The sequence below is a fragment of the Haliaeetus albicilla genome, chromosome 3, assembly GCF_947461875.1.
Source record: "Haliaeetus albicilla chromosome 3, bHalAlb1.1, whole genome shotgun sequence".
In the NCBI taxonomy this organism is placed as follows: Eukaryota; Metazoa; Chordata; class Aves; order Accipitriformes; family Accipitridae; genus Haliaeetus; species Haliaeetus albicilla.
In genome coordinates, this window is record NC_091485.1 from 729,603 (window position 1) to 751,384 (window position 21,782).

Below are 21,782 nucleotides of genomic sequence, written 5' to 3' on the forward strand. Positions count from 1 at the left end.
AAAGACATTGTTAAAAGTGGCCTTCAAGTAACAGATTTTCATGTTTCTCTCTTCTAGTTCAGAATCCACACTGAAGAAAATACCAAACATTTCTCACTCATCTGCTCTTTGACCATTTGGATTATAATATATTGCAGTTTGATCCTATGACACTAACGAAGCAGTCACATGTCAGTTTAGCAAGGGTCCTAATGTCAGATACAATCCATCACTTAATGTACCTATGAATCTTAATAAACAGAGGCTGAAGTCCAATGAGAAATCTTTTAGAAAAAGAAACAAGGGTATTTACATCTTACTTTGCCAAGAAGGCTAGGATGAGCTGCAGTTTTTTGTTCTGAAAGTGCTGTGAGACTTTGCCCTTCTTGTTACACAGCGGTATCTTGAACATTCAGCCCTGGCGATCTGTGTGCCATGTAACAAGGTCTGGGAGAGGCAGAGCTCCTACAAAGAGAGTCCTGGATGCTGAAGATCTCAGATTTTGTGCCAAAGTTTCACCTGGGAACGTGAAAATGTCAGAACCGTAAATTGGTTTCTCTTTCCTCTTTATCACAGACATAGCATTGCCTTCCCAAGTCCCTGATTTCCTTCCATCTTGCGATAGGCACAACTAGCTGCTGCTTGACAGTAAATCTTACAGGCTTGTGAACGCAAAGTAAGGACAGTCGTTCAAGAAGTTGTTCTTCCAGAATTAGCAATGTAGTGTCCTGGTTGCTCAACCCATGGCAGGGTTTAAGCTATATAAAGCACAAAATTACTGCTTTTAGAAAAGGCAAAGATTCAATTTTTTATTCAGAGGTAATGAGATGATAATTTGAAGGTGAATACTTCTTAATGATTATTAGTCAGATAATGGGAAAGGTCTAGCTTAACACTTTTAAGACTTTGTTTAGAAACCCCACAGCAACCTGGAATGCCATTTTACTAGTGCAACCTGTGGAAACGTCTGACGTCTTTGTATCCTTCAAAACTTTATTCTTGTATTTTAAAGTTTCAGAAGATGAAACCATTATTTAGCTGGTGAATATCCAACTGAGAGATATGAGATGGTGTCAATAGAAACAATTTTGTAAACTAGAGAGGACTCATAGATGTTTATAGCGAGAACCCAGCAGCCAAAAGAATTTTGCACCTGCATCCTCCTGTGGAGAAATTTAAGTGTCTGGGTTTTCACAAATAATAGGCGCTCATGAAGGTACTTAACAGTGAAACATTAGTATCCAGCAGATTTTCATTGCTCTCCTGAGTACTGATATTGCAGTGCTACCATTTTAAGGAAAAAAAGTAATGAAAGCTTTACCTAGCCTAAAAATTTCAGTTATAGTGCCAACTACTTTGGGAAATCCAGCCCCAGCCACGAGCAGGGCACAGCAGCCTGCTAAAGAGCTACCGCAGCAGAAGGGTTAGCGCAGCTGGGACTGCTCTGGAACATCTGTAAAGCAAAACTCACGGAAGATTATACTGGTATATCGTCTTTTGCGGCTTAAAAATGAATGAATACGTAAATAAATAACCTTGTGGGTTCCAAGCCCTTGCTCTGCTCCAGAACAAAAGCACCTCTAGCTTTTCTTTTGCCTTTCTGTCCCAGCAGCCTGACTGTCTGCGTTTCAGCCATTCTCTTTGTAATAGACCGTTCCGTCCCTTTTTGTGTATCAAAAAGTACAAAGAAGAAAGATGCAAGTATATTTAAGTACAAAAGCGTCCATCGGCCGTTCAAAAGCCTAAGTAAATATTTCGACTAGCGCACCACGTACCACCACCACCTCACTACTAGAAGAGGCTGGCAGGAGAGGGAGTTTGAGCAGCGCAATCTGGCGCGGCAGCGGGTAGAGACCGGTCAGGGACGGGCGCAACCCGCGCTGCCCCCATTAAACGCTGCCCGGCCGCAGCGCGGCTTCGCGACTGGGCCCCGCGGGGCTCTGCGCCCTGTGCCCGCCCGGCACCCCCGCTCCTCCCCACGGGAGACAGCCCCGGCGGCGGGAACGCGTCTTACGCGGCGGGGAGACCGCCCGCCGCACCGGGCCGCGGGCTTTCCGCGGGCGGAGCGCGACGCCGGCGTCCCGGGCGCGGGCGCCCTTAAAGTTTCTCGCCGGCGGCGTGCGTGGAGCTGACCCCCAGCGCGCCCGCGCCGCCCCGCTTCTCGCCCTCCCGCGCCGTGAGGGTGCCCGCCGCGGGACCAGCGGCTTTGCCCACGCCGCTCCGCCGGCGGGGAGGGCAGGCGGCGGGCAGGCAGGGGCTGCTGCGCGGCCGCACCGGGGGCTGCCGCCCCCCCCCCCCGGCGAGCGAGCGGCGAGTCCCCTCCCCGCGCGGCGCCCGGCACCGGCGGTGGAGGGACGGACGGAGCGGGGGGGGACGCCCCGCTGCTGCTGCCACCGCCCCCGGGGACGGGGGCGCACGGCCGCCATGTGAGAGAAACGGGGGCCGCGGCGGAGCCCGCCCCCGGGGCGGCGGGGCCGGATCGGCTGGCCGCCGCGCTGCGCTGCAGGCTTTGCAGGTCCGCGGCGGCGGCGGGCGGGCAGCAACAAGCCACGCCGCCCGGCCGCCCGCCCGCCCGCGGCCCCGCCATGGGAGCCGGGCGGGGGGCGAGGCTCGCCGCCCCGAGCCGCCGGCGGGGCTGAGCCCGGCTCCAGCGCAGGTAGGGAGACGCCGGGCCACGCCACGGGGGAGGCTGCCAGGCTGGGGAAGGGGCTGGCCCCGGCGTCCCCCCCCACCACACGGGGAGGGGGTCGGGCGGCACTGCCCGGCCCGCTGGAAAGTTTGGGCGGGCGGCGCGGCACCCGGGCTCCCCCCGCGGCGGGGGGAGCGCGCTGCCCCCCGGGGCTGGGGCTGAGGCCGGCGGGCGGGCGGGCAGAGAGGGAGGCTTTGAAATGGCTGTGAGGAGCGGTACCTCGGAGGTGGGGCCGCGCCGGGAAGCTGGAGCGCCTTTGCCTGTCGTGGCCGGAGTAGTGTACGTGTTTTGGTTTGGGTTTTGGTTTTTTTTTAATCCGGTGTGGTGTGCAGCGTTTTAAGGACAGGAGCCGGGAGGGTTGCTGAACTCCTGGAGGATGTGCGTTAAATGAGCCTCTGCTGCGGAAACTCTTAACGGCTGTGCTTTGCTTTTAAAACACGGGGAGAAAGAGGTGGTGTGTGCTTGTCTAGGTAGTTCGGAAGAGAGGTAGCTTGGCTCTGCTCGCTTTAATGTGCTTGGGTTTAGTTGTCTTTAACAGAAATGTCCTCACTGGTAGACATTTAAAAAAACCCAAACAACCAAAACAACAGCGCACATCAGAATGAATAACAGGTTAATGAAAATCACCGTGCTTGCAGTCAGTGAATAGGACTCAATTGGGTGATTTCTGTTCTGGACTCTACTGTGTTTTGGGGAGCTCCGTTTAATTCAGCGTGCGTGCATGCATCCTCTTCACGTTGTTGTCGTTTGAAAGGAAAAATAACCCCCAAATGTTCTGGGTTTTGCATGCATCTGCCTTTGCAAATCCTAACTCCTTGGAGTTCTGCGTGGTGCTCTCACAGAGCCGAAGACGCCTGGTCCGTGTCCAGAGCCCTGCTATTTATAAGACTTGGCAGAGCGGGGGAGGAGGAAGAGGAGGGATGCAGCACAAGGCTGTTGTTTGGCTTTTGCATAAGCTACCGAGACAGGTTGCATGTTGTTTGAGATGTTGCATCGGTGGAGGCGGGGGGGGGGGGTTGGGGGGAGAAGTGCAGAAGCTGAAGTGTTCCCAATCCTTCTCTTCCTAGGGACTGTGGATCTGGATCTGTGAAGCGCTTCCCTCCGATGTGAATGCAGTGTCCCCTGTGGGATGCAGTAGGTGATGCCCAGCTCTACTGCAATGGCAATTGGAGCTCTCTCTAGTTCTCTTCTCGTAACCTGCTGCCTCATGGTTGCCCTCTGTAGCTCCACCATACCTGTACAAAAACTGGCCAAGGCTCAAGACAAACAGGAGATAAAGGCAAGCCAGGAAAAGAGGGATCACACATCGACAAGGGACAGCCAGACAGGCCCAGGGAGAATGAATGAGATCGGCAGGAGTGGGAGGGAGGAGGGTAGCAGGGACTGGAAGAGCAAAGGAAGCAGGAACTACTCGAACAAGGAGTCCTGGACTAAGCAAAAGCAGGCTTGGAACAGCCAGGGGACGAGCAGTAAGTCCGGGAGCATGCAAGAGCAAAGGGACGCCGCTCCGGAGGAGCCTCGGGTGGCTGAAGATGCATCTCTTCCAGAAGCTGTGGCGAGTGTCACTCCCGAGCCTCCAGAGGAGTATGCCTATCCGGACTACCGTGGGAAAGGCTGCGTGGATGAGAGCGGCTTCGTCTATGCCATCGGGGAGAAGTTTGCGCCAGGCCCCTCTGCCTGCCCCTGCCTTTGCACTGAAGAGGGCCCGCTGTGCATACAGCCCGAGTGCCCCAGGCTCCACCCGCGGTGTGTCCATGTGGACACCACGCAGTGCTGCCCACAGTGCAAGGAGAGGAAGAACTACTGCGAGTTCCGAGGGAAAACCTACCAGACCCTAGAGGAGTTCATGGTAAGGGCTGAAGACAAAAGTAATTTTGTGTGTCCTTCTCTTGTTGAAAGTGGCGTTATGTTCTTCAAGTGCTTTCTCGGAGGGTGTTCTGGGTCTCCCCCCTCCCCTTTTCATTTCTGTGTTAATACTACTTCTGCAGTGCTGTAAAATATTCCCCTTAAACATGACCTTTCTTGCTCTGTGATACTGTAACATTTTTAAATGAGGGGGCTGATCTTTATTAATTCCTTTGGTATTTACAGTAAAAAATGCTACTTGAAAGGGTGCTACTCGGTGGTGATGTGGATTTTATGAAAATTTTCAGCAATACATTTGTTTCCTTATTTAACTGTTAACTGTGAAACTTCTACCTTGCAGGGATCGAGCAAGGTTTTGTGGGCTGACTTCTGTTCCCAGTAATCAGTCTGTGATAACAGTCATTTCTCTTTTCCTTATTAACCATTTAAACTGTGCTGCCAAGGTTGCGTCACATTTGCTTTCTGAGAATGACTGTGGGCCTTCTTTTTAGTAAGAGCATGGTTCGCAATCTGGATTACAGTGATACCTAAACAAAGGACTTGAAAACCTTTCTGTTTAGGGAAGTCCTTTTAGAGTAGGGCCTTTTTAGCATTATTGTACAACTGAAAATGCAACTAACTACAGTGTGCTGAAAAGTTTTGGAGTTGGGGCTGATTTCCTGGTTGCTTACCTTGCCTTTTTTCCTTTAGTATTTTATCGTGGCTGAGATCTGTGAGCAGGCTCTAAGGATTTGATTGCGAATGACTGTTAAGATACAGGGCTGGTCCAAAACCCATTTCTGAACGCAACAGAGATTTTTGAGCTGAATGTGTTGAGGGAAGTACAAAATCTAGTGCAGGGTTCTGGAAGCTTGAGCCCCTCTCAGGATGGAGAAAAAATGTATTTGTGAAGGCCGTAAATGAGTTGCCACCTCTCCCCTCTGTGGTATTTGCATGTTCTTGGAAACTTAACTTTGATTCATAATGTCTTTCCATGTTCTTCAACTCACTGAAAAATAAAGGAGCAGAATTACTCTTTCCAGAATAAATCACAGTGTTTCCCCTTGCTCTCTTCAGGCAGTAATGTGTGGAGCACTGGTGGATTTCAAAGCATGGCAGAAAGCATCGTACCATCCTCCCTTTTTCCATGTCACCCCCAAGGATTGCATTCAGCTTCGGGGTGGCAGATGGACTGTGAGATCCTTCCTTTTCCAGCGAAATTAATTCTGAGGGGTGGCCAAAACAGTGATGCTTCCGCACACGTTCTCTGTAGGTCAGAGTTTTAAAGGCTTCTCCACACTCTTCATTCATTATCTTCTAACGAGTTGCATTTCTTTGTCTTTTTATATAGTGGTGTCATATTAATGGCTGTAAAGCAAGCCTGAAACACCTTATTGTGTTAAGTGTGTGGCGAGAGAATAAAACCTTAGGGCTCCCTGTTACATTTGAGCATGGCTGGCAGCCTTGGTAAAAAGGAAGTGCTGAACAGTGACATTTACAGAAACGTTCTGAAAAGACTTTGGCTTTCAGCTTTCTGTTTTAACCCCATTCAGCCTTCAGCCCTTATGTTGATACCTTCCTGTAATGAAAACATCGGTTCCCTTACCACTTTGTGTTAGCCAGCTTTGGAAACAGGAGTGAGAAGGGATGTTTACTTGGGATGTGCAAGGAAAGTTACCGATGCAGTTTGGCAGTGGAAGTGCAGCCTGTTTATTTTGATGTGTGAGGACCTTGGTTTTCAGTTTTGTTTCAACGTTGGTTCCAATATTGTGAGCACAAAACTGTAAATGCAGCTGTTTGCCCATGCCACTGCAATCAGTGGACATGTCTGGCGACATAAGGTACAGATGTAGTCTGATCGCTGCTGCTCAGTGGAAACAATTGCAAATGCAAGTAATTGCACATGGTTTCAAAGGTCATTTTACAAGTTTAAAGTTGATGGTCTTAGAGAGGTTACTAATATCCTGTCTCTTGATTAAGGTCAGGGAAGGAGTTATAAATGGATAGCAATCTGACTTTTCTCTGTATTTGCACCTACCATTTGTGGCAGAGTACCAGACATCACTGAAGGAAGAAAAAGGTGACCTCCTAACTTTTAAGTGACTTTATCTGCACAAACACTTACGTATAGATGTGTAAATATGCATGCAAGTTTAGGAGTTCGCTTATATAAAATTCACATATAGCTTGGCATGGCAAAAAATTGCCCTGACCAGAGCCAGTGCTAATTTGGAAGCTGAGTGTGCCAGGGAATGGGAGGTTTGATGCATTTCTTCACAGTCCTTTCTGCAGGCTTTGCTTGTGTGTGTATGCACATGGTTTTTTGTTTTCAAAAAGGACATGGATGTCGACACAAAACACAACACAGGTGTTGGGGAAGGATAAGGTCTCATAAAGCTGTTTCCATCAGCACCAGTGTACTCGCCTGTGAATATTCTGAGGCAGGATGGCAGAGGGATCACAGCATGCATATGAGTGAAACTGGGAGCAAAAGCCTTAGTTGATGAAACGCAATGAGGATAAAATTCTGCACTGGAGCTGGAGATTGCTGAGCACGTGCTCCACTAGATGTTTTTCAGTCTCACAGTAAGATTTGAAAATGCAGGCTGACTTACAAAGTCATAGCCTTATGAGGACCATAAGTTATCTTCAGAAGTGTAATGTTTGGGAAGGACCTCCATTTTTGGAAGTTGTTGCTTTGCATGTCATCTTTAGAATTTCTCTGCTACCAAAAATTGTATTTATTTGTGAATAAGTTACTTGGAAATCTGGAAGTCAACAAACCCAAATGGATTTTGAAACATCTGTGGTATTTTGAAGGCACAGAGAAGTAAAAACAAGGCTGGTATGTTTATTCTTGTCAGCCTAACCCCATTCGTGCTCTCCTGAGTTGTGTAAGTGGCAAGGAAATACTAATAAAAATTCCAGCACAATAGCAAATAAGTTTGGGATTATGATTGATTTTTTTTTAACTTAGATGTTTTCAAGGCTCAAGGAACCAAATGTAGATTGTATATATTTTTTTAATTCAGACTTTTTGTTGGTTTGGTTTTGGTTTCTTTTGTTTTTTTTAATTAAAGTTTGGCACGTGGAAAGGGGGAAGAGAAAGCTCAAATTACTTTGGACCAGAATTTCAATGAGTGCCAATGATTTGTCACTTCTTAATTATGACAATTTACACTAAGTTGCTGGATAAACCTACTATCCTTACTAAGCTACAGTTTTCTTTGTGCCCCACTAGTGGGAAATCTACCTGTTTACACAATGGCATGTTTGCTTTTTTACAACATCTGCAACTCCATTTATACATCTGCTCATAAACTTCCCTTTAAACAATTCTAAAGAAGTTATTTCGTTTGCCATCTGTACTCTATTTTCTACAGGTTTTACGGCTGCCTGGTGAATACATAAGACTTCTGTGCCTCTCGTCTTCCCACAGTTTTTGCATAGGCAGAACTACAAACTACTGCTGCTATAGAGTTAATAGCTTCATCTGTAGACCACAGAGATGTGGTATCATTAGTCTTCAGAGAGAGGTTGATAGGTGGTATTATTTCCAGTCCAGCCTGGTTATGTCAGATGTGCTAAGCTTGAGTGCTGCTGGGCTGCTTGTTTCCCAGACGAACAAGTGGGATGCTCGTTGCATTGGCTGCCACTAGGAACTGCGCTGCAGGGAATGCACCTTTTTTATGAGAGTAGAAGAGAGGAAATGTAGGACCAGTTTTGTCTTTTCATTCTGATTTATTTAGCTGTTGTTACATATACAGACTATCTTATTGTCTCTTTCTCTAGTGATGATTATGTCTCCAAGTATTAAGCTGCCATTGAGATGTGGAAAGAAGTGGCGATTTTGTACAGTTCCTACAGTAAAAAGCAATGCTTTACCATTTAGTCCAAAGATGGAGAGATAAAGGTTGACATTAATATCATTTTAGGAGCCACTGTGGTTCACTTACATGCCTGAAAAGAGCGTTGTAGAAATAAGCACATGGACACCTTCCTTAACTCTGCTACCGTTACTCATATTGGTGGGTTGTACAGATGACAGTACTTATTAAAGGTGTATCACATGTATTCCCCTGAAATCCCATGATTACACAGGAAGGGTGTTCATGGCTGCAGTATCACATTAACAGTATACTCGTTCATGAAAGATGTAGTCTTCATGTGTGTGTGCTGTGTAGGACGCAAATGCGTTATTCTGAATCTTCATTATTAGATAAAGATTAGATCAATTCTGTTTTTCATTCAATAGTATTTTCAGTGCTTCATTAAATGGCTTCTTGTTCTAAGAATTTTAGGCTTCTGTCAAATTTGGAATTCTAGTAAACAACCTACTTAATTAGAATATGTTTAGATTTTACATATGAGAGATTTTAGGAGTAACATCTGTGGGCTGTCTTGTTTCCTGATTATCATCAGATACCCTAGTTATTACATCACTTCTAATAATTGAATTGCACAGCTACTAAACGGTGTCCTGGAAGAGGGAATATGTGTTGTTGTAGTTACTGGTCTTGTTGAACTGTGATGACTGGCAAATTTGCATCGTTTTCAAGTCATGGCAAAAAATGTTAAACCTGATTGAAAGCCTTGTTGAGCCTGATCCTTGGAATTGAGTTCTGGTAGCTTTGATCAAGTAGGATTCCTTAAAAATAATAAAATCGGGAGCTTAGGTTTGCTGATGCTCCAAATTTCACGTGCAGTTCAGGTGATTACCTGGAATACCTGAGCCTCTCGACTGGATCAGAAACCTCCTCAACCACTGATGCTCCAGCTCTGCAAGTGAACGTGGCAGTTTATAAACAATTACAGGACAAAGTTCTTGTCCCAAAGCCTGCAATAAAAATCTGCAGTACTGGGCTGTCAGCCTCCTTGTAGCATTTTATAAACATATGGTGTGGTGTTATCCTTGGTAGAGTGTAAAGCAAAGAGCAAACTGGAAGTGAGTAGCTAGCAAAGGAAGCCTGGAATAAATAATAGTAATAAAAGCAGAAAGCAACAGAGCAAGAGACCCTATTTAGGCTTTCTAAGCAGAGGGGATGGCATGAAAGATATGTGAGTGCATAAGCCAATAACAGCCCTGGCAGGTGGGAAGAGAAGTGGCAAAGCATGGATGAGCATTTAGTTGGAGATGATGCTGTGCAAGCATCAGCATGTTTGAACTTTGAAAGTGAGAAGGATGTGAAAGAGGCAAGCAAGCAGAGAATGGATTTGATGAAAAGATGTGGTGGGCTGCCTAAGGAATAGGGAGAAGAAACAGATGATCTGCAAGTTAGACACCTGGATGATTCTTCACAGAGAATATTTTTTTGTTTGTTTGTTTTTTTATGATTTGAGGTTACTCTGCTTTTATTGGAGAAATGCAACGGGTGGTTGTTTGCATCAACTGGAATCTGGAATGAAAAAGGGTCCTTAAAAAAATGACCTCATCCTTAAGGAAACCAAGAATCTGCACAGATTATTGATTTAGAGGATCACTAATAATAACATTCAGCTGCATTTTCATCCTGCGCTCTGAGCATGGATACCAGTGTGGGTTTTTTTGGAGTACAGCAATGAGATTTACAGTATACCATTTATTGCTCTTTAGCATCCTTGCTTCCCTCTGCCTCCAGCTCCTTGTGTGTGAGGATGTTGGCGATGTAATGTGCAGTGCCTGCTCAGGAGTGCTGAAGAGGACAGCTGCAATTGTACATGTGGCAAATGCAGGCATTTGAAAGTCCATTTTTAACTAATTAGGGCCTTGATGCTGTTTTGTTTGGAATTAATTTCATTGAATTAGGTCATTCAAGTAATTCTCTCATAGTACTCCTATTCTGTAGAGTTCTTCAAAACCAGTAACATTTCAGTAGGTAAAAAAGATGACCTGTATGTTCCTTCACCCCATTCTTTGCATTGCAATTTCTTTTCAGGATGTTACAAGTATTACAGGGATGGTCCAAATACAATTAACCTGTGGGAGATGCCTCAATTCAAAGGATGTTTGTTTCCTGACTTCTCTCTGAAAATTATAATTTTCAATAAAATACAACTTCCTGCTACTAAAAAGCTTTCAAAATGTAAAAATTGCAATAAGGATTTCCATTAAAAGAAGGTTCATATTTCACTTAGCAAAATTTTTCTTCTTTAAATACAGTATTTTTTGCTAAATTACTTTTTGAACCTCTAATAGAATTAAACTGGACTTCATCTAAATTATGAACTTAATTTGCTGGAAGTTCATTAGAAATGTGGTAGGGAAATTTTTGCTTTATTTGTGTTAAAAGTCTAAAGTGTTCTTGTTCCCAGGATCCCTTTGACTTTACCATTTGGTGCAGAGGTTCAGAGCAGAACCTGTGATTTTTTTCTGCTGTGGTTCTGTAATTTTGCAGGAGCCCAGCCTCGCTCTCTGCATTATTCAGACCACAAAAAGCATTTGTTTTAAAGTGGGGAGAAAAAAGAGGTGAAGGAAAGAACAATGTCAATGGGAAGGTAGTTATTGCACACTTCAGGAGGACATTAAGTGAAAGAGTTAAGAGGTGACTGGATTTGTGTTTCAGGTTTCTCCGTGTGAGAAGTGTCGCTGTGAAGCCAGTGGTGAAGTGCTGTGCACTGTCTCAGCTTGTCCCCAGACCGAGTGCGTGGATCCGGTGTATGAGCCTGATCAGTGCTGTCCTATCTGCAAAAATGGTAAGCGACAGCTGCAAAACTAGAAGGGGGCTTCTGTCGGGGAGATCCATGTTGCTATGTTCTGGTTTTGAAAAATAATTCCATTATTTTCCTTTTTCCCCCCAAAATGGAGATGGAGAGGAGTTGTGTGTGGATGGTGTCTTCCTGGTGTGAGGAGTCACATCTTCCCTTGACTGGGATGGACTCGATTATGACCTACAGGGATTTTTGTTGCCCAGGAGACAATTAGGGTGTTAACCCCAGATATTTGTGTGGCTTCTGGATATAAATTTTGCATGAACTCATTGTGGATATGTTTTATATAGGCACACAAAACAAAACTCAGGCTCTTCATGTTATCCACCTTTCAACGTGAGCAGGAAAAGTTACTTTTGTTCTCCCTTCTTATTTGTTCCCATTTCAGAGATTATTCTTTTTTTTTTTTTTTTTCCTGAGGCAAATCAAATTTACCTTATTGAGCTCATTTAATTTTCATAACTAAATGAATTAAACTCCCAAGTTTAATTGAATATTTTTCATAACTAAATTAGACAGAAAGTCTCTCTACTCCCAACAAGGGCTTGTATTAGATGAAAGTCTTGGTCTATTTAGAGGAAAAAATTACATGACACACTAGCTCATCACTTATAAAGAAGAAATGATAATTTATTAATAGAAATGAAAGCTGCAAAATCTCAAATTAAATTATATTTAAAATGAAAAAAGACATTTAAAAATATTCAGATAATTTGCAGCCATATATTATTTCTCTAGGATAGGTAGGTTCCATTACATTGGCTAAAACAAACTGATTAAAATTGTGGAAAAGCTAGGGGTGGAGAGAGTGTACAGCATATGCTTTCCACAAATTCAACAGTAGATGATAAGGGATAGTTAATTGCATTGGAGGAGTTTCATTTGTATGGGTATAAAAGTAATTGCTTCACATCCCTTAATTGGTTGTTACAACCCTGAAGGAATTTGTTCTTGGCTGTACAGCTTAAGGGCGCTCTGCTTTTGGAGGTGAGGACAGGCTTTTTTTGAGGCATTTAGGGACAGTTCCTGAGAGAGGCTGAATTTGGGAGCTGGTGGTGTGATAGCTAGCCAGTCCAGAGGATCTTTTAGGACTTGTTTGATGGCAAGAGCCTTCCTGACGTGCTCACAGGCTTTTTGTGTGCACCACGCTCTGCTGCAGTTCCCCAGGTCAGAGTGACTCTTGGCGGGCAAAAGCTCTGTTTTCAGTATTGGGGATGGAGTTACAAGCATAATGTGTTAAGTCTATGTAGTCTTTCCTACTGAATTTCTCCAGCGGTGCTAACGCTGTTTGGAGCTGGATTGACTTTTCATAGGTGTATGTTCTCCCACAAGCATCAACGTAATGCACTGCAGTGGCCGTCTCCCAGTGGTGGCTTGCCTTTGGATTAAGGTGGTGCAGCAGTGTGAGGCTTGGCTTGGCTGTTCGCATAGATCCCCTGACACGTTTCCCAGAAATGGGGCCTTTTTAAAAAATTGTACACAAAACATGCCTTAGTTGTGAGGAGGCTGCCCTCTCTCCGGGTGCTAAGGCTGAATTACCAGAGTTCTGCCTGCCAGAAAAGGGTGGTCTCATCCTCAGCATCTGAATCCTCAGTATTACTTGCGTATTCCTTGGGTATAACTACAAGCTGGCATCCCTGACCCAGTTTCAGACCAAGGTGACCAGAGCTGCCTGTTTCCTGTGTCACTTCTCTGCATGTCAGAGAACCAGCAGTGGCTTTCCTTGTTAGCTTTTAGATGTGGAAAAAAGCCATTAACAATAACAACATAACCAAGATAGTTCAGAAGCAGCTCAACTTTTCTGGTTCAGTAGCTTCAGTATAGTATTACAAAGAAATTTCTGAGGAGTGCTCTCCATCTGGGGAGTGCATTTAAAAAAAAATACCAGGCTGTTTGCTTCCAGAGCTTATTTTAAAGCATGGGACACGTGCAGTTTGCAAGTAACTTCACCAAATTGCTGAATGTTTTTAATTGGATTGGAGCAAAAACCTACTGAGCAGGAAAACCTAGCCTGCCTCATCCACTTATTTTCAAGCCTACTGGAACAAATGCGCTGTGAATGTGAGTCGGGGAAACAATCATCGTGTTGTGCTTCAGGGTTGATGGTTGCAGCAATGACATCAATGACATCGTGTTAGTGACCCAAAAGAGCTTGGGTGATGTACACGGAGCCTAGCTGCATAACCTGAGTGGTGGGAAGGGTGGAGCTGTCAAAAGCGTACAAGTGAGGTGACTGCTGTCAGGATCGGCATCCCAACCTTGGTAGAGCAAGAAGGGGTGTGAGGTGAAGTTTGAGTTCTCTACATCTACTAACAATTGTGTGTTAAAAATGCACACGATCCAACTCGTGATTTCCCTCCCTTTCCTGGCACTTCATAACATATAACACTTTCCTAACTGGCCTGGCCTGCAGATTGCTGGCAGTGAACCAACAGAGCGAGAACTAAGCAACTACATCTGTCACTGGTAAGACCACATACAAATGCCTGATTAAGAATTATGGAGGAGATCTAGTGAAAGCCTGCCATTATTAGAAATGAATGAATTCAGTCTCTTGGCAGGTGTGACACACTGTGCATTATCCCTTGTGGGAAGGAGGGGGTGTAGTTGACTTCCCCAACCTGATTCCACAAAAGTGCTGTCAAACCCTTCAAATGAGGGATGGATAGGTAACTGGACGTCAGACCTCCACAACTGCGCGCGTGTGTAGGTATAGACTTACTTTGAACATAAGTAGCGAATGGAAAACTTGCAGAACAAAGAACAGTCTTACGTGTAGGATTTAATAATCTTCTGTATCACATCCCAACTTTGAAGAAGGAGCCTACATACTTCCATAGCTGAAGATGTTATTTTCTTCTTTATGGGAAGAGACAGGGACTACTTTAAAGAAGTATCTGCTCTGAGAAGTAGTCTATAGAAGGGGTAAAAGGTGACACCTCACTGAGAAAATCTTGGGGTGAGGGGCAATTTCCTGCTTTTTATGTCTTGAGTCACTACAGCTAAGGAGCTGCTTTGTGTTTGTCTTATATACATGCCCTGCAAGGAAGCAGGGTGGGGACAGAGGGGAAGGGAAGAGAGGCTTTCTTGTTGTGTGGGCTGACATGATGAGCTTCATGCCTTTGGTAACCAACAGCAGCAGCAACAAGAAAAAACATCCAGAAAGTTAAATATGACTTCAGAGAATTGCATTCAGTAACAGGTGCCCAGTTCAGATCTCCATCCTGCTTTATAGTACTAGCAACGTAGTTACTTCTGTGGAAGCCGTCCCTGTTCACAGCGATGTCGGTAAGGTCAGAATCGGGTACAGGTGTTTCTACAGTTCGTATGGAGTGAAGGGTAAAGGTACTAGGCATACAACTCCCTTTCCATTAGGAAAAGGCTGGGCACTTGTCACTGATTCATTTGGGGCAGTGGGAGGGGGTGGGGGGTAATACTGAAAGTGAATTATCTTGCTAGATGAAATTACCTCGCTTGTCTGTTCAACTTCTATTTCCAGTATTGGAGCTCTAATAGGCGTACACAGCTGAATCTTGCTTTACCTGAAGCGTGCAGCCGCGGAGCAGTTGATGGAGTTAAGGGTGGCCCTGCTCCTGCTGGTGTCTTTGCAGAAGGGTGAGATTAAACCCGCAGCCCACATGGAGCCTGGAGGGGGAGGCGTGGTTGCTAGACCAGAATGCATTTTATTCTAAGGTCCCCAAGAGATTTTTATTTCAGTATGCGGCTGAAAGATTGTCCCAGATAAGATGAAGCTGATCCTGGTGCCTTCCTAGCATTGATCTATATGTGCGTCAGTGTTGTTTCTCTGTCTGCAGCAGGGAGAGCCAAGCTTCTCCTGTTGGCGAAGGCTTGTAGCTGGCACAGTTGAAAACATAAGTGCTGATGCTCACGGGGTCACCTGTGTTCTTAGGGCTGTAATGTCCACAGGAGGTGTCTTGTCTGTTCTCACTGGCAGCGCAACAGGGAGACTTTACTCTGGATTCAGTCATCTCAGGTGCCTTAGGTGGGATGAGTCAGGACCTCATTTCATATACAGGTTCATAGTTATGGTCGAAATAGTTGCTGCTAGTAAGGTGCATGTCTAACGTGATGGGGCCAGAGAGGGTAAATGGTGATGGTTTTGTATACCCGTACTGTGAGGTTGACTCACTGAAACTTGCTTTAGCACCTTTATGTACAATTACAATGTTTAGGCATGACGTGACTTGAGAGTGCCTCTGAATGGCAAGTGGGGACCTCCATCTGTGCAAAGGAGCTCTTAAGGGGAGCAAAAACCTGATAAAGGCTGGCAGAGCTGCCATCCCCTTTTGTGACTGTTTGTACAATGGGACTTTGTCTTACCGCGGGACTCAAATCTATTAAAAAATGGTGCTGGTCAAGGCAGTAGTGTAGCCCCTGTGAGCTGTCGTCCCTCTAAAATCCAGGTGGAGAGGGGGACCTGTCCAGCCAGAACAAGGCTGAGGATGTTTATTCTGGGCAGATAAAGGGAAGCTGCACCTTGGCAGCTCTCACATGAGCTGGCTGTTTGCTCTTCCCTGCAGCTCCAGCTTTGCTCAAGCACCATGGAGAATCTGACCTGTAAAATTTAATGTCCTTCTGCAGTGTGTTTAAATAAAATATGACATACCCTCGACCGTATATGCCTCAATCTCAGCAATGAAAAAAGTATAATAATGCTGTCCAGGTAGAGGTCAAGGTGGGACTGTTGCAAACATCAGGAATTTAATTGCTGTGAAATTTAAATAAACAGTGCCTTTGATTGTCCTTTCTTCCTCTTTCTGTTTTCATTTTAAATATCTCTTTCAGTCATGCTTTGGAAGCTAATTTATATATAGCAAAGACGACCCAGAAGTTTTAAAGCCTGAGAGTGGCTTTTCAGTCTACGTTAAGGAAGGGATCAAATGAGGTGGTCATGGTGGTCTCTTCTAGATGTAAAATATAGGAATCATAAAATGATTGTCAAGTCTATTTTTTAAGATTGAAACAGTATTTCAGTTACAAAAAAAAAGGAATTTACATTAAAAAGCAATAACCTAATGAACAAGAAATCAATTCAAACTAATCCCAGTTCCACCCATACTGTATGCCCCAATGTGACTTGTTCCCTTCTGATGTGTTTAGTTCAGGTATTTGGATGCCTGTGCATGCAGGGTAATATTTGTTCCATGTTTCTGTGTGCATGAGTTGCTTAGCAAAAACTTCTGCATAGACTTCCTGCTTTAATAGGCTGTATTTCACAAAATGATTTATAATACAGGACTGTTAACCAGGAAATATTAATGTTTCGGGGGAAAAATACCATTAAAGTTGCATGAACAGCTGTATGTGATTAAAGTTGCCTACTGAATATGCAGGTAGGTTGAAAATAGCAGATGTTTTGGCATCTAGTTATTGAAAACAAAGAAATATCAGACTTGCTTCTTTTTGGCTGCATTGAGCATTTAAAGTGGCTTCCAAATCTGGTAGGTGAAGTTGGTAAACTAGTAGCAGTAGTTTTTGCTGTTGGTTTCTGCTGTTGATAAAGTTGAGAGGAAATTCAGTCTATGTTGTCTTAATTCAGGGAGTTCCTTTAACCCCAATTTCATCTCTCCACTCACCTCTCATTTTCTCTCCCTACTCCGGGAAAGTTGGTGGATACACAAGCTACATGTGTGGCATGGTTTAAGCCCAGCCAGCAACAAAGCATCATGCAGCCACTCGCTCAATCCTCCCCCCCGGCCACAGTGGGATGAGGAGGAAATATAAAGAAATGCTTGTGGGTTGAGACAAGGGCAGGGAAGGATCACTCCCCACTCATAGTCACGGCCAAGAGACAGGCTCAACTTGGGGAAGGAACACAATCAATTTAATTTACTACAAATGAAATAAAAACAAGGATAATGAGAAGTAAAACCACATGTTAAAACACCCCCACACCTCCCTTCTTCCTGGGCACAGCTTCACTCCCAGATTCTCCATCTACCCCCCCCCCCCGCCAGCAGCACAGGGGGACTGGGAATGGGGTTGTGTTCAGTTCATCACACCTTGTCTCTGCTGCTCCTTCCTCCTCGGGGGGACACTCCTCACTCGTCCCCTGCTCCACCGTGGGGTCCCTCCCACAGGAGACAGTCCTTCAAATTCTCCAACATGGGTCCTTTCCGCGGGCCGGTCTTCAGTCACGCACTGCTCCAGCGCGGGCTTTACCACAGAGTCATGGCCATCCTGGGGGGCCCCCACTCCCCTCCGTGGGCTGGGGGACACAGCCTGCCGCCTCCCCACGGGCTGCAGGGGCATCGTCGCCTCCGCCTTGCCTTCCCTGCCCTCAGCACCCACAGAGGAGTTCCTCTCACACCCCACTCACTGGTGGTTCCCCTTCTCAAATCTGTTCTCCCACAGGTGTTACCACTCTCACTGATGGGCTCGGCCTGGGCCAGCGGTGGGTCCCACCTGGAGCCGGGGAAGCTTCTAGAAGCTCCTCACAGGGGCCAGCCCTGTGGCCCCTACTGCGCTACCAAAACCCTGTCACAGAAACCCAAACCAGTATGCTTCCTGTGCAGAAATCACAGAATTTTCTTCTTGTGCCAGTTTTTCCACTTAGATCAGAACCTGTTTAAATATGCACAGATTACCACTGCAAACTGGGCTGAGCAAAAACTTGTGCCAAAACCACATAGGCCTTGTTGTTTCCAGTGCACATACATGTGCATGCATGCACACGTGTATGGGATCCAATGTTGACCTGGTATTTTCATGTTGAGCTGGCCAAGTAGTGGTAGGTGTTGTTATTTCCTCTAAGGGTATTTATTTAATGTACAAGTTATGTTGACTTCCAGGGTATATGATTTTTTCTCTGAGTGATAGAAAGCTGTCAGAGGATGAGAAGGATCTGTCTGAAGACATGGCAAAAGTATCCAGTTATGCTGAGCCTAAATTGGTTATCAGGACAAATCTATTTTTATAGTGTATATGTATTTATTGCATATATATATTGTTTGTATATATATTTTTTTTTTTTCACCAAGAAGCCAAAATGTTTTCAGTTGGGAGTTCTGCTGTCAAAAGGCGGCAGTGTCAGTGAGTGTATAGCATCCTGTCATTTTGTGCAGACACATGAGGACAATCAGAATTTGTACTAGTGTTTGGTATTTAAAGTGGCACTGTGTACTTAAGTAAGAGGATGTGGAAGAGCCTATTAAAATACAAAAGCAGTGTATCCTGTAAGCTTTTCAGAACTCACTTGGCAATATTTTCTTATTACAGGCTGCTACAGTGGCCTCAGAAGCATTTCTTCAGCAGTCAGTTTTTCTCCTCTTACCTGATGCTGCAGACTTAACTCATACATCACAGCTAAATTCTGCTGTATCAGTCACTTTCATGGCAACTGCTTGCAGGGTGTGTCACTTTCCTGTGGGTTGAAGCAAAAGTTGATTATGATGTGCCCCAAACAGTTGTTTATTAGTGATGGTCCCATGTGAGTGTGGGAAACAAGCTGCTAGCTCCCCATGGTGGAGTCAGAACTTCAGTGTGTCGTGGCTCCTGGGTTCTTAAAAAGATATTTTGCTTCAGCTCCAGGAGCAGAAAGATGAAAATGCTCTCTGTGCTGATAGAAAAAAAGAAACACTGAAATCCTTGGATGGGGAGGGGAAGAATAACTTTTCTGGCAACTTTCATGTATTTAAAAAAAAGAGAGGTCTGATGTACCTTGTGGTGCTCACCATCGCAGTTTTATATATTTGCCATCCTGTGTAGTCCTGGATGCTGGTTCTGGTTCAGACAAGAAAGTGCCTTTGTGCTAATATCCACCAGTATGGGAGTAAACAGTGTGCTATTCCTTGATTTGTCGTCCCTGACAGCTTCTCTTTTACATAGAAATGCATTTGCTTGTTTTCTAGTGAAACAGCTGATCCATGCTCCTCAAAATGAAGTCATTAGTTGCTTTGGGGTTTTGTTTGTTTGTTTTGTTTTTTAAGTTCTTCATAAAAGAATTTTCTGAGTTTGTATTGCAATTTTATTTACACACATATATGGAGGTAGGTAAGGTGTTCAAAAAAAAGCAGCCAGTCCAGGAGCTCACATTGCGCCCCCTTCCTCCTCCACACGCTGCCCCCAGCGTTCGTTCTTTGCTGTTCAAAGCAAGTTCAGAAAACTGACATTAAGGGGGGTGAAGTTTTTCCTACATCCAGTCTTGTTCTTTATGCTGTTTATTAGATAAAGTATTCCCAGTGTTAGTTTTGCTCCCCTGTTCTGTTCTTGGATATCTATTTTAATTTTGTATGTGTCACTAATTGAAATTGTGGCAAAGATTTGGGGGGGGGGGCGTGTGCAATTCCAGGATCTGAAATACTTGTGTACATCTTGCTGTATGCTATATCCTTGGAATAATATTCCCTATCAGTAGAACACTATACTATTTGATTAAATTATGAGCTCTTAGATTCTGAAATCCTGTCTTGCTCCAGGTAGAGTTACCATAGGTTAATGCATTACCCAATGTTAGCTGAGCCACTGTTACTGTCCACGTGAGCTCTCAGTTGTATTCTTTGCAGATAATCCTGTTTGTAACAAACTATTTACTAGCTAGGTGCTACAGCATTACAGTAATAGGACTACAGGGCTGATTAGTATTTTGCAGTGTGATTAAAAGGAGCAGTGAAGAAAGATATGTATCTTGTGTGTTTTGCTCTATATTCTCTTGGCTTTTTTCATTGCTATTTCATTATGTTAAATGAGGCATCCAAGAGTTTGCTTGGCTTTGAGGGGAGGTGGAGGCTTACATTCAGTTGTTGTGGTATGTTACTATATTGGCAGTGCATCCCTCTGATAAATGATATATTCAAACTCTCCTTTCATGTCTTAAGTGCAGTGTAATTTTCTCTGCTTGTTTTTCACAGGAAGTTAAGGTTTAGGCATTAAGGAAGATGTGAGTTGATCCAGATGACTTACTGATTGATGGAAGCAGGGAACTGGCTGATTTCATTAAACTTAATTTCTTAACACTTTGCTCTTTTGTGGTTTGTGCTTTGCAACCGCGATGCCCTTTCCACACAGTGCCAGATTGCTAATGCAAGGTCTGCCTTAACTTGTAACTCCTCAGTGTCTGGGATATGTCTTAGGTCTTACATGAGCATGACAGCAATCTCAGAAGTTTTCTTCCAGTCCTGTTTGAACTGTATTTGTAAATGAAGTACAGATCTGATGGAAGAACAGGAAAATCTGTTTCCTTTCCTGGCATCGATTTGACCAGGGGCTAACTTGTACACCTCTGCCTGTGTTTGGAAAAAGGTTCTGAGGGAAGAGGAGCGACAGGTTCTTACGGGAGAGGCTAAAAGCCTCTGATATTTTTGATTAATATTTGTAAAACTGCAGTGCTTGTTCTTCTTGTCACTCTAAGTAGCGCCTTACTGTTTCAAACTACTGCACTGGGGAACTCCCCTACGCTGTGTGCTGTGAGAGTCCTGAATTAAGTCCCTGACGATTATCTTTGCCCAGCAGGTCAGACATCTTTATCAGCAGGATTCTCAAGTGCTTTCCTAATTTAAAACCTTGATCTTTAAGTTGGAAGCAGCTTTTATGTCGTGAACGTTTGGATTGCTTCCATGGGTGTAATTATCCATGCGGTTTTGCTTCCTTGAGCATGTCCAGCTGTATAGCTGTGATTAAAAAAAAAAAAGAAAATAACAGTTTTTAAGTAATCCCTTACCTTCACCAGCACACCAGCACCATTACCATAATGATTAGCATTCCAAAGCTGACTGGCAACCAAAAAACTTTGATTGCTGTTTTCATTTAGGAAAACCCTCTAATGTTTTGTTTGGTTTTGGTTTGGTTTTTTTTTCTGCCTACACTGGTGCTAGTTAAATTTCATTAGAGGAGTGACTTCCTACTGGAAGACGTCACTTTCTTCTAAATGCCCCATTCTTTTGCTGAGTCTTCAGCTCTGTTTGCTTGTTTCTGTGCCTGTAGCTCTTGGATGGGGGGCCTATTAAAAAGTTGCATGCATAAATCCAACTTACTTTACAGTCTTGTAGATCATGAGTGTTTTTCTCCTGCATCATTTCTTCTCATGTTGCAACACATTGCTATTGCACGCTGGTTACTGATCATCTTTCTCTGAAGTACTTGCAAGCAGCAAGTCACACATTGTTTATCACCAGTGGAAAAGATGAGTGTATCTTCACTGCATGCTCACCCAATATGTGATTTAATTTTTTTTCTTTTCCAATGGAATTGATAAGATGGAGCAGTAGCGAGAAGAAGTGAACAAACAATGCATTGTAACAGGACTCAGAATACTATTTGGTGAATAGCATTGAATAAAGAAGATCTATATCCAAGCAGTTGCTTTGGCGCTTCTTGTGTTTGAAATACTTGCTCGCAATGTTATCTCCTTTCTCGGAGGTAGTTTCACAAGAGTGTGGTGTTAATTGCTTTTCCCAGAAAAAGTAAAGGTATTACTTCTTACGCTCCAAAATAGTTCTTATTCCTTTCTGATAGTATGATCTCAAACCCTCTGGAACATTTTGAATTCAAAAGAAAATCACTGGTTAAGCTGGACAATTTTGAGGGAGATATGCAGTTAGTGAGTCCTACTAAAGATAGAAGA

The 21,782-nt window shown here is 44.4% G+C and overlaps 1 protein-coding gene across 2 annotated transcripts in view; it reads left to right on the top strand.

Annotated features, from left to right (window-relative positions):
• Positions 1 to 3,742: 3,742 nt before the first annotated feature.
• Positions 3,743 to 21,782, top strand: part of VWC2 (von Willebrand factor C domain containing 2) — a 53,474-nt gene continuing 35,434 nt past the window's right edge. For both annotated transcript variants that reach the window (XM_069778661.1, XM_069778662.1), the window contains exons 1-2: positions 3,743 to 4,517; positions 11,056 to 11,185. In XM_069778661.1, the coding sequence (XP_069634762.1) occupies positions 3,810 to 4,517; positions 11,056 to 11,185 (838 nt within the window). In that variant the 5' untranslated portion in view covers positions 3,743 to 3,809. The remainder of the gene's footprint in view (positions 4,518 to 11,055; positions 11,186 to 21,782) is intronic.